At 45.4% G+C, this 13,096-nt stretch overlaps 1 protein-coding gene across 5 annotated transcripts in view; it reads left to right on the top strand.

The window, feature by feature from the left end:
- Positions 1–13,096, top strand: part of CPVL (carboxypeptidase vitellogenic like) — a 93,228-nt gene that overhangs the window by 33,050 nt on the left and 47,082 nt on the right. For all 5 annotated transcript variants that reach the window (XM_081147327.1, XM_081147330.1, XM_081147329.1 and 2 more), the window contains exons 5-7: positions 580–638; positions 2,326–2,405; positions 7,519–7,585. In XM_081147327.1, coding sequence (XP_081003453.1) covers positions 580–638; positions 2,326–2,405; positions 7,519–7,585 — 206 coding nt within the window. The remainder of the gene's footprint in view (positions 1–579; positions 639–2,325; positions 2,406–7,518; positions 7,586–13,096) is intronic.

The following is a 13,096-nucleotide window of genomic DNA, read 5'->3' as shown; positions in this document are numbered from 1 at the left end:
GGATACCTTGGGAGCAGGATACGGTGGGTGGTGGTTGGGGCTGGGGTGAGGAAGGAGTGGAGCAGGAGCCACTCTGGCTGTAACCCAGCTTAACCTCCATGTCTTTTTTGGGGGGGTGATGGATTGTTTACATTCTGTGGGTTAGGATTTGGAGGGTGAACCAGCTGGTGACTCAGTAGAAGAGTGTGTGTGCCAACTCTGTTGGGGTGGTTGTCTTCAGTGTTTGGAAAAAAAATCAAAATTGGAGAACGGGATGTGAGGGTGATCCCTGGGATGGGACGGACGGGTTTATCGCATGGGTGGTTGACGGATGTTCTACATGAACAAGTTGCACGGGGTTTTGTTTCCAAACTTCATCTTGGATGTAGAAACCCTCTGGGTCTGGGGAAGGTAAAGGAGAGGGGAGGAGAAGGGGCTGGTGTCTGTCCCCATTGTGAGAGAACAGAGCCATCGGAAGGGCACCGAGAGTCGTTGACGTGGTGAGGACAGGTGGGCATGCTGGGCTCCGGACCAGAGCTGGGCCTTCCGTGGGATGTTCGGTTCCCGACCCATTCTCGAAACTCTTCTCTGTTTCACCAGTGCGCACCCGAGACTTTCCTTGGACCAATACCCTGTCCATGCTGTACATCGATAACCCAGTGAGTACCGTGGCCCAGTGAAATGGCAACGTGGGCCCCTCTTGTCTATTTCCTCTGATTCACTACGTTTAAGAAATAGGGGGAAAAGGAAATAGAGATTTAGTTTTATTCTTTCTAACACAGAATTTAATCTATTAAAAATGTCTTTGAGATTTAGTTTTTCTAACATGTATCGTTATATCTGAGTCTGGGGATATTGCTTGGTGCTTTCTCTCCTTCCCTCATTTTTAATCTTATGAAATGTCTTGTTCACTGAATTACATCATCCAGGATGAGGGATTAGTTTCTTTCCACTGAAGACATGACTTCCCGATGTCATGGGTTATTATATAGCAGCAGGACTCCTAACCTTTCAAATAGAATTAGAAATAAAAAGTCAAAACTGGTCTCCCTCACTTACCACAGCGAGCAGAATGCCTCATCTTGGAACAAAAAGCGGAAATCTCCTTGGAAAGTTCCCCTGAAATCGAGTCCAATAAACTGCAAAGTAGGAGAGTAACTTTAGGATCAGCTTCTGCAGATTTCTTGCCCCCTAATTTCTCTAACTTCTCTCACTTCCCAGATGGTTCAAAAAGAAAACAGGTTAATAGGGAGAGAAAAAAAAAAAAAAAGGCCCAGCATTCTTGTCCAGGCTCTTCCTGGTCAACCACCCTCTACTCTGGCCGGTAATTGCATATTTAAATACAAGTTGAATGAAATGTCCTGTTCCCTTGGGTGTTTGGGGGAAAAATATTTATATCTGGTGGATGGTGCCTTCTTTATATAGGTTATTTACACAGAATAAGTAGTAGCGTATTTTTTCCCCTTTTTTCCCATTTCTTTTATTCTCGGGAAGGACACTAGCAACACAACAGAATAGGGGCCAAAGAGACTCCAGTGAGATTGGGTTCATCAAAAGGAGGCCCGGGGGGGGCATGGTAAAGGGTTGAAGGGGGTCAAATATATGAGACAAGAGGTTTCACGGTGGGTGGTGGGCACACAGTTCAATAGAGAGATAAGGTATCATAGAGTTGTATACTTGCAACCTATATAATTTTATTAACCGATGTCACCCCCATCCATTTAAATTGAGTGGTAGCTTCTTTTGTTTCCTTATGCCTAAAAGTTCAGTTGTCTATGAACTTCTAGGTATAAGGAAATACGAGCTTAAAACGAATTCTTAATTGTCTTAAAGCCTCTTGTCTCCTGAAGGTGAGCGGCTTAGCGGGTATGTTTTTCACTGAAAAGGAAATGAAAACACACACGCACACACACACACACGCGCACACACACACACACGCACACACGATCTCTTATCTCCAGCCTAGGAGTTCCTTCTTGGCAGGACAGCAGTGCACCCCCAGGTTTCAGAGAGAAGACAACTTTGGATCTTTTGATTCTGTAGCAGGGGCCAAGGAAAGGTGAATTCCTCTTCCTTAAATCAACATCTGGCAGGGTCCCCACTGTGGAATCAGGACAGCTCCGCCGCTGACGGGGGCAGAGCTTTGTGCTGATGCTTTTCATTTGGGCTCGGAGGGGCGGGGAAGTAGGTGACTGTCGCGTGGTCCTGGGAGGATGCCTGAGCGCTCGGGGCTGCCAAGGTCAGGCTGGCCTTCGGAGCAGGTCGGTTTCCTTCAGTGCGGGGGCGCGGCGGGCTCCACAGCATGTGCTCCTCGGCGCTGACGCCTGCCGCTTGTTTCACCTCCAGGTGGGCACCGGTTTCAGCTTTACCGATGACGCCCGGGGATACGCGGTCAACGAGGAGGATGTGGCTCGAGATCTGCTCAGGTAAAAGGCCCGGATTCCTCTTGGCCTCCTTCACACTAAACACCTCTTTCAGGAGGAAAATGCTTTCAGTAGCGGAAGTATTACTGGTGGCCCCCCTGGTCTAGTTCCTAAAGACATTTTAAAAATATATATATATATCTTTATTGATTTCAGAGAGAGGAAGAGAGAGAGAAACATCAATGACAAGAGAGTCATTGATCGGCTGCCTCCTGCGCGCCCCCTGCTGGCGATCGAGCCCGCAACCCGGGCCTGTGCCCTGACCGGGAATCGAACCGTGATCTTCTGGATCCTAGGTCGATGCTCAACCTCTGAGCCACGCTGGCGGGGCCTAAAGACATTTTAAGAATTCTTGTACATGAGGAGTTCGTGCATCGGCACGCACATGCACACATGCACCCACATGCACACGCACGATCTATTTTCCACTTTGTTACATGTTCACTGATAACTGATAAAGTGGCCAGCAGAGGAAGTAACAAGGAGAGCTGAAATCTTAAGGCGTAACTGTAATTTGGTAACATATATCCTTCAACAAACAGTGGAGATAGAGCAGAATCATTCAGCCCAAGGTGAGCTTCAAACCTTTCAGCCAGGTGCCTGAGAGGTGTCTGCCTGCCGTCCAGCGTGGCCTTTGACTCCGCATCTCCCAGGACCAGCATCCTCCCGGATGCCTGTTTTCTCTCCCAGGATTCTTCCTTTCAGGGCCTTCAGGTGCAGTTTTTTCATTCTCTTCTTATGACTTTTCAGGCTGAAAGCTCAGCTCCTTAGCTAGTCTCTTCCCTCCATTTTACAAAGTTATTTTACTAAAAAAAAGAAAAAAAGATGGAAAATGAAAAGTTGTAAGCCTGATCAAACAGTGTGTGTGTGTGTGTGTGTGTATGTATATATATATATATATAATTTCTTCCTTTCTTTTCCCTACATTTTTACAACTATTTTTAGTAATTTTTTTAAAAAAGCAAGTGACCTTTCATATTTGTTCACATTTTTCCAACCTGTAAATTATTCCTAGCGACCAACTTGAGTCGTTTGCAGTCACTAGGCCACCACTCTTTATAATAATTCTCTAAAAGAACCCCAGTGGCCAGAAAGAGTTAACCAGCTCCTCTACCCCCAGCCTCCCCAAACTCTCCCTCTGCTAATTACTCGGTGAGCAAACTGCCACCAGGTCCAAAAGTGAAAGTGAATCCAATAGAGCCAGAAGTTTTTCATCTGTGACAAAAGCCTTCCGTTTTATTCTTTGTCCCCCAGGTGGCCGGGGCGTGGAGGGGGAGAGGAAACAGGAGCCTCCCCGCCTCTCTCCCAGACACAGGGCTCTCTCCTCTGCTTTGCAGCCCGGAGCAGAATGTGGCTGTTGTCTCCTACACCTCATTTGCCACATGCCCCATTATTTGAACACTTCCACTCAGTTTCCGGGGGGATGCATAGGACCCCACACTTATGTTTCCAGGCACAGTGGATCCCGGGAGCAGGTTGGGCAGGTCCTGGCAGAGCTGCCCCCGCCCCGGCCTGGCTCGCACACCCCTCCCCGCACAGACTGAATCTCAATGGCTGTCCTTCTAAGTGGACTCAGCGCCATGTCTTTCTCATTTAGTCCTGACTGTGGGCTCTCTTTTGGTTTAAATCCAAACCAGCCTAGTTGTTTAACTAGCAAACACCCTGAGGGCGGAGGTTCTATATTAAAGAAACACATCAATCCCCTCTAAGCCAGGGGGTCGCAACCCTGCCATTCCCTTTCTGTCTCTCCTTCCCCTCCCCCCAAGACGGTCACAGCTTCCAGCTGACCCTCCGAGCGGATATTTACTGCTGACATGTGGTACATCTCCTCTTGCATGACATGTAAAGAGAACCTATTTCAAAGCATCCATTGTTTATAGCTGTTTTTCTTTTCGCTTCAGGCTCTTAGAACTGGAAAATAGCTAATCAAGGGTAGTGCAGAAAACTGACTTCAGCTGTTCCCTTTCTGGCTTACACTCCTTATTTGTTCTCTCCAGCCCCCCAGATGGGTGGTTGGAATAAAAAAGTCGCTTTGAAACCTGTAAATGGGCTACTGCAGGTTGAGAGAGCAAACCTTTCCTCTTCTCCCTTTGAAAACCATCTTTCTTTCCTTAAAATCTCATTTCTTTTGACTATTAATAGTGTCCGGCTGTAAGGAGAAGACTCCTCGAGGGGCGTCGGCCACTGACATTCAGGCTGCTTTCCTGTGTGTTTTAAACGAAACCTTTTCACTAACAAGATGTTGAAGTGTTCCCCTTTGTTTCTTTTTTCGTACTTGAATTGTGACATTGAGCCACAATGCCTCCCTGGCCTAGGAAAAATAAATAAATTTACTAAAGCATAATAAACGGACTAACTTGGACTTGGAGTTTATGAGCTGGTGCCCCGCTCCTTCCACCACTGTCTAGCAATTGCCTGCTGTGTGCTGGACACGGTTCCTGGCGCTGGGCATGCAGCCCGCAAGGCCACAGCCCCTGCTCCTGCGATGCGCCTGATGTTACTCTCTCACAGCCAAGTGGGAGTGGTGCTATCATTCTATTCCACATGCCGGAGTGTGTGGAAAATAATATCTGTTGCTACACAACGCTTCACAGCAATGGGACTATGAACAGGTTTCATGTATTAAATGAGAACGTGGCCTGATCCTGACGGGCTGGGGAAGATCATGGCCCAGCCACACCAGAGGTGGAATGAATGAACACAGAGGGTGGGCCCCGTCCGTGTCAACAGAACAAAACCACCAAGATTTTTGTTGCTGAGCATCTTGTATTTATTATGCCTCTGACGCCATGAGACCTGACCAATCCCAGTGCATCTTCCAGTCTCTGGACTGTTATCATTTCCACCCACCTTCTCTGCCCGGAACCCACCGTCTTCCTCTTTTGAGTCTGAAGAGTAGTTTTCTTCTAGTCATTCTCTCTTACAAGCTCTGTTCCTTCCTGTTTTCTTTTAATGCACCTTTCCACCACCAGGCAGCCTTTTGACTTAAATTGTAATTATTAGAGAGGGTCTTGGCTCAAAGCCAGCGAGGTTGTCAAATGGAATCGCCTGGAAGAGGCATGTTTCCTGGCACCTGAATACATGCGTGGAGTGAGTGCTCACGCATGCACACAAATACACCTGTGTACATGATGTACTATACATTTTCTGCTTCTAAAATTTGAAATTTTATGTGGCCATAATTCTAGGTTACATTTTTAGGCAAACCCTCATCAAAGAAGAGTTCTTGACTAAAACACAGTAAAATGAGCTAATGCCATATGTAAATCTAACTCACTAAATTTACCTTTTTTATTTTTCACCCCCACTTAAGAAAGACCTACTGAGGGCTTGCTATTATTAGCCACTTCTTGTTCTGATCTTACTGTGAAGCTAAAACTCTTTGATAACTTCCTCAAGGGAGGCCTCACTTTGGACATGTGAGCTAGAGAACCCTGGCATCCCTCAAGCTAGAAGCAACTAAGATTGCCAAATAAAGTACAGAATGCCCAGTTAAACTTGAATTTCAGATAAATGATGAATAATTTTTTAAAAAATCTAAGTATGACCCATGCTATATTTGGGACATCCTTATGCTAAAATCTTATGTGTTGCTTATCTAAAATTCTAATTTAATTGGGTGTTTTGTATTTTTACATGCAAAATCTGCCAACCCTAACAACTCTCCAACAAATTCTCCAAGCAAATAAGCTTTAAGCTAAGGCATATGGCATCATTGAAATTTAGTACGTTAAATTACCTATTGCCTTTCCAATTAGCAGGAAGAGAGGAAGGGAAGTCATTTTTAGCCTAAAGGTTAGAGGGGGAAGGGTAGAGGAAAACCCCTATTTTTATCTCTGCTTCAAAGCCAGCTGTCGTCCCCACTAGCATGGAAGCTATATAATGCAGCTTCCCAGGGTTAGTCGCTACAAAGATTTTAGTTATTATAAGTAATAAATAGAGAAATACACCGAAACTCTGCAGTTGTGTTTCATGGTGGATTTTTATGGAGCCTTTGAAAATTAAGTAGAGCCAGGATCATGGTGACTGTAATGACCCACTTTTGCCTCTGTAGCCCTTGAGATTTCCCCTCCTCCTGATTTCGCAGGGCCTCCTTGCCTTTTATCTTTTCTGGGTGGTTCATGGCTTGAAGTCCCTCAGCAGAAAGCTGGAACTAAAACCCTGCCTGGCTTCTCAGGCATTGTGAGCTGGGTGAAAACATTCATAGGGCTTCTGAGTTTCACAAGGTTTTGCTTCCTTGAGTCTGTTTAAATCTTTTTCAGCATAACTCACCCAAGTGGCTTTGGCATTCTTAAGTAAATGTAATTTTTTTGAGCCTAGAGGCCATGGTACATTTTCTTCCATAGCTAGGCCTTTTGGTGTTTTCCTTTAGAGGACAGTCATTTTATTATCTCTTCTGTTCTTTGGTTATTAAAACACTGAAATTCTCCCTGGCTGGCGTGGCTCAGTGGTTGAGCGTTGACCTATGAACCAAGAGGTCACAGTGCAATTCCCAGTCAGGGCAAGTACCTGGGCTGTGAGCTCAAGTCCCAGTAGGGGCATGCAGGAGGCAGCCAATCCATGACTCTCTCTCATCATTGATGTTTCTATCTCTCTCTCCCTCTCCCTTCCTCTCTCTGAAATCAATAAAAACATATATATGTATATATACATGTATAAATAAAGTAAAACACTGAAATTCTGGGATCCCCATTAGAAACGTTCAGGGTTACCCACAGGGAGAGGTTGGTAAGCAATGAAGGTTCCCATTACCTCACATGAACCCAGGTTAATGGGGTCATAAGGTTTGCAGAACTGCCTCCAAGAATTGCTGCATAAAAGGTGAAAGCCTGTGTCACTTGGCTCAAGGTAAATCACCCAAGTTGCTAACCCAGAGATTTGGAAACCTGCCCAGTTGTCTCAACTTCTTAGCATCACAAAGTAAGACCACAGGTATTTTCTAACCATCCACAGAGTATGGAGTGTTATGCACATGAGACTCTGGAAAAGATGCCTGCAGGAGCTTACGCCATAATGGCATCTTATCTCAAATGTGAAACCTCTTGCGCAAGGCTTGGATTGGGTACATGAGGCCTTTCCAATTCCATGTGATTTTTCTTGCTTTTCTTTTTTGCAGTGCACTACTTCAGTTCTTCCAGTTGTTTCCTGAGTACCAAGAGAATGACTTCTATGCTACTGGGGAGGTGAGTTGAAGTCATGTTTTCTTGTGTTCTTCCAAGAGGACTGAAATATATTATGACACTTGTTTACTCATTCAGAATGTGTACAAACATATATACACACGTACACACAAATATTAGTTCAGCCCATATTAAACATTCTCCAATTATCCACCCAAATTTCCTCTATACAATTGTTTTTTAAATCCAGAGCTCAATAAAGTTTCACATATAACAACAAGTTGTCATGTCTCGGTCCCCTACCTTTTTTATGTTGTTGTGGTTATTCATGGTGATCATTTTGAAGAGTCTAGGACACGTGTTCTGTAGAATGTTCTATTTTCTGAATTTGTCTGATTCTTCCCTCAGTGCTTAGATTCAGTAAAACATTTTGGCAAGATCACAACATAGATGATGTTGTGTACTTTTATGTGTCACATCAGAAGGCACATAATGTCCATTTGTCCGATTATGGGTGATGCCATTATAACAGCCCCCACCCCCAGTGTAATAACTGATTCAGACAGGAATCATCAATGGATGCTGAAAGTATTGGTGACAGATTTGGCAAGAACAGGTGTTCACCTGCTCTCAGATTATTTATTAATTTCAAAAAGAAAAAGGTACCTTTCCAATGGTAAGATCTGGCAGATACCAGATTTTTCTGATCTATCTTCCTGTGGATAGCACTGTCAACCTTCCATAGAGATCTTTCATTCCTAGTCTTCTCTATTTTTCACACTTTAAAATATCACTGTGGACTCATGGGTTGTTATTTCTGTTTGATGTGTTAAAATTTATTGCTGTCATTATTGTTTTTGATGCTCACATTGCCCCACATGTGGTCAATGGGAGCCCCTCTGTCTGGTTCCTATGTCCTTTTGACAGGTCGCCATTAGTCTTTAAGCACTTCCTTGCCTTTTGGCACAAATATATTTCTAGGATTATCTTGTGCTTTCCCTGCCGTAGCCCTGGAATCAGTCATGTCTTCAGGGAACCTTGGTTCTTTTTAATGGGGAACTGTGTTTAGAAACCAAGACCTGGGCACTAAGGATGCTCATTACTACTGGGATACAATTTCTTTTAGACTTGGTCTGTGGATAGAGATGGGAAACAAAATGGTATGAAGTCATCCCATCATGCTAATTCAACATCACAAGGTTCTTCCCCTCCCCCTGCTGTATTTATATGCCCCCTTTTTTCACAATGAGGACTGGGGTTCCCAATAGCATCAGTGTATTTATTCTTTTGCTCAATCCTACAACATGAGCAGAATGGTTTCACAGTGACTACATTGGGTGCATTCTCAGGTAAGTTCTTTCACCTGTGCCCTTGCCCCTCTACCCCCTCCAGAGCTCTGAGATAGCCTATCAGCTCAATTTTTCTTTCCCAGTAATTCCACCCATATTCCTGAATCTCATATGATCCATTTGGATCTTTTGCCCATTCTAGAACTAATAACTGGGATTGGGGGATGGGATATCAAATTGGCCAGAGTGGTACCCGACGCCCACCCCAATGCCCTGGGAGGGGAGGGATCATAGTGTGGGCCCTCACCCCCTGAACCATAGGGCCTAAGAGTGGGAGATGAGTGGTCTCCACAGGAGGATCCAAGTCATGATACCTGAGGAGGGCAGGGAGGAATCTGGGCAAGCACAAACCGAAGATGTCCACTCCAAGTGAAAAACAGTCTTTGTTTTTCAAGGGACTGGCAAGTCATCGGGAACTGGGAACTCCCTTCTCTTCAGCCTGCTTTCTTCTCTAAGCTGTTAGGAAAGGACATTCCGACTGCTTATTTTTTAAGCTAATTACCCAGTTGGGATTATTTGGGATCTCTACGAATAATTCCCTGCTATTCTTTGCCTTTTAACCTATTTCAAAGGCAGGTTGAGGAGAGAGGGGGAAGAGACCCTCCCATCATTTTTGGCAGCACCCTTGGAGAATGCCCAGCCTCCCCTTCCCACAGAAGAGCCATTGGCCTACGGTGTAATTCTTTGTCTTGCAAATAATGTGGCGAGGTTGTTAACCGTGATGTTGAACTTTCAGCAAAGCTGCCAAATCCCGGATGGAAAATTTGTCTATGTTCACGTCCGCCTGGTGGTTTCCACGCACGTAATTTCTGAATGTGGGTAGGAAGGGGCCGTTTTATTTTTTATGTCCTTTGCTGCCAGGGTGGATACTTTTAAGGAAACCTGTGCCTTTCAAGTGACGACTACAGATGCGAAGGAGGGCAGGCAGGGCCTGGGGTGGAGACACGGTTGCCAGGCAGCATCGTCTTCATCAGAACCACACGGGACACGTCAGCTCTGGGGCACGTCTCCTTCTCGAAGGAAGGGCACTAAATAATGCCTGGCTGGTTTATTATTATTAGAAAGCTATGTTTCTGCAGTCTGGTTCGCTCCATCTGGTCTTGTGTTTAAAGGCGGAATGGAGAAGTGGAAGGCGTTCTGAGTAAATAATCAGGAGACCTGCGAGTCATTGCTGGCGCGGCCTCTCTCTGGATGATTCCAAACATGCTCTTTAATGTCTCCGGGCCTCTGCTTTTCATCTTATCATCAGAGGGGTTGCTTTGTACATTAGATCACTTCCAGGGGTAGTTTGCTTTACTAGAAATTCGTCTGTACTTACCTCGATGTACTCTTAAAGCATCTGGGTACAATTGCAGTTTTAACATAATACCACCCACCCTTCCTCTCTCCACCACCAAAAAAAAAAAAAAAGTTGCAATAGATTTTTCAAGAAGGGGAAATCCTTTCTTTTCTGAACTCTTAATTTCTGCACACTCTTAGGGAGATTGAACAAAGAATGCTACTTGATTTGTAGAACCAGCCTTGGAAAATAAATACGTAAACTGAGAAAGGGTTTTCTGCTTCTCGGTGCAAATGTCCTGGCCCTAAATATCCTTGACATTGGTGTGCTGTGGATGAGGGGAGCCTGACGCTCCAGGGGGCTGCAGCAGCTGCTCTGCGCCCCGACTTTTGTGTAAGGAAGTCTGGAAGTAATAATGGCACCTACTGCATAGGGTTGTTTTGGGCCTTTAATGAGATAATCCTCCTCAAATATTTAGCAGAATGACTGGCTGTGGTGAGTACCCAGCACATGATGACTGTTATTATCATTCATGTTGAAAAGCTGAATTAATATATTATGGCTCAAAGCATATGGCCTAATGCACTAGACAGGAGCTGGGTGTTTAGGAAGCTCGGCTCACCTGTTGGGGATGTGGTGTCGTCTCCCCTGTTATCCTGAAAATCATCTTTAAAAGAAGGAGTTTGCTTCGTCTAAGGGATGACAGTGGAGCTGAGAAGTTGATACTAGAGATTTTGGATGGCAGCAAATGTGTCGGAGCCAGCCCCAGGCTCCTGGTCGCCGCCGCGTGGACAGAGGCGCGGCGTGGGCCTGCAGTCAGCGCCACGAGGAAGGAGGGTCCCCTTTCTCTCCATGTCTGCCCTGAACACCAACTGGAATTAATTTTCTCTAAAGAGAGACAAATGTGTCTGTAAATCACCCTCCTCCAGGCATGAAAAAAAAAAAAAAAGTACTTCAAAAAGAGAAACAAGCTGCGTTTAATTCACATAATTAACTTTCTTTATAAGTGTTATTCTTTCCGAGCCAGCGACTATTAGAGAGATCGCTCTTGCTCCTGAGGTATAGACACACTTTAGACTCCTCTCAAGGGTACGTGGGCCCAGGGAGACGTTAAGGCTACACAGCCCCCCGTGGAAGGCAGGGAGGCGATGGGCGGAAGGGTTACATTGTCCTCAGGGCACGTGGCTTTATGTCCACCCCTGTGAAAGATTCGGCGCTCACGGGGGTGGCGGCGATGGATGGATGGATGGGAGCTCTTTCCAAAGGGCAGGGCACATGGTGGAAACTGGCATCCCTTCCCGATCATGGGGAAGGGGCCCACTCTCCTTAGAAGCAGTGTTGTGACCATGGTTAATTTGACGGCCCAATAAAGGCAAAACTTTGAAGCTATTTAAAAATTAGGGCGCTTAGTCGGATACTTTATCTTCATTTGCATGAGCGAAGTCTTGCTGGCATCAGGGAGTCTGACAACCTTGATTGGAATCATCATGGTTCACTGGGTTTGGGGTGGAGGGTGGGGGTTGGGGGGGCTCCCAGCAGGGGAGAGCCATGTTTGTTTCATTTGCTTCTATAATACTGAGCACATTGCTTAATGAACATTATAGAGTGGCTCCATGCAAGGCTGTTACTAGGTGAAATGCAATTATCGATAGTATTTCTCCCCAGCGTTTCATCACCCTTTTGTGACCCTTCTCTCTCTGTACCACTTCCCAGGCCCTAGGGACCCTCCTTTCTGCTCCCTGATTTTCCAGGGCCATCCAGGGCCCTCCCTCCCTCTCAGCCTGCTTTTCCTTGGCTACACTGTGCTCAGGTCCCACATCTCCATCACGATTGGTTTCTTTCTCTCTCCCATTCTGACTTGTTACATTAGAAAGGATCTGAAAAATTAAACTTACTCCCAACAGACTTGTATTTGAATAGAGGACAGAGCCTAGACCATAAAAAGATACTTGTGCCCTGGCCGGTGTGGCTCCGTTGCTTGGGCATCTCCCATGCACTGAAACGTCACCAGTTTGATTCCTGGTCAGGGCACATGCCGGGGTTGAGGGCTCGATCCCCAGTAGGGGGCGTGCAGGAGCAGCCAATTAATGTTTCCCTCTCCCTTTCCCTTCCTCTCTCTCTAAAAAAGAAAATAAATTAAAATATTTGGAGAAAAAAAGAAAAAGATATTTGTAATGAGGAATTTCAAGCACTGACATACAAGTTGAGGGGTGACATCTACTGTGGGATGGAGAACTACTCTAGCCCTGGGCCTGTCATCCTATGTAGGCCTACACCATTAACCTATCAGCTTAGGCTTGTGATCATTGAATACGGTAGCTAGAAGGGGACCTTCAAGAGTACCAGCTTCACTTGTTTTATCTGTGGGTCTTATTTGATAATCTTTATTGAGAGTGGATCATAGGACAGGCTTGATGCTAAGCACTGTTTCATCCATTACCTTGCTTAATCCCCACAGCTACCTTATGAAGCTGACACTGTGATCATTCCCATTTTACAGATGAGAGGACTGAGGCTCAGAGAGGTTAGAGAGGCCTTACTAAGGTCTCCCAGCCAGACTCCAGAGCTGGCTAAGGATTGTAACCCTGCTTAAGATGTGATGTGGAGCCTGGGTGCTCTCTCTTAGAAACCATACTGTCTCCAACACCTGCCTCGTCCCACAAACAGACCCACCCTCTGTAGAAGGGAGTCAAACATCCCATATTTTTGTGCAGGATCTCTCAGGGTTATCAACTTTACACAGATAGGAAAGAAATTCCTGGATGTTTCTGTCTTTCTGGCCAAGACTTCTTCACTTTCATCAAAGACTTGGCTTTGTTCATAGAGTTTTATGGAATAAATGGAAGTTTCAAGTGATGTAAAGGCCCAAAGTCCTTGGAATGCAATTATTTCGAAAAGCTTGGAACTTGCTGACTTTTATTAGATGACATTCAAGCTTCTCTGACT

This window comes from Miniopterus schreibersii (genome assembly GCF_964146895.1).
Source record: "Miniopterus schreibersii genome assembly, chromosome: 9".
In the NCBI taxonomy this organism is placed as follows: Eukaryota; Metazoa; Chordata; class Mammalia; order Chiroptera; family Miniopteridae; genus Miniopterus; species Miniopterus schreibersii.
The sequence above is the reverse complement of the archived record's forward strand: the minus strand, read 5'-3'. Positions and strand labels throughout refer to the sequence as shown.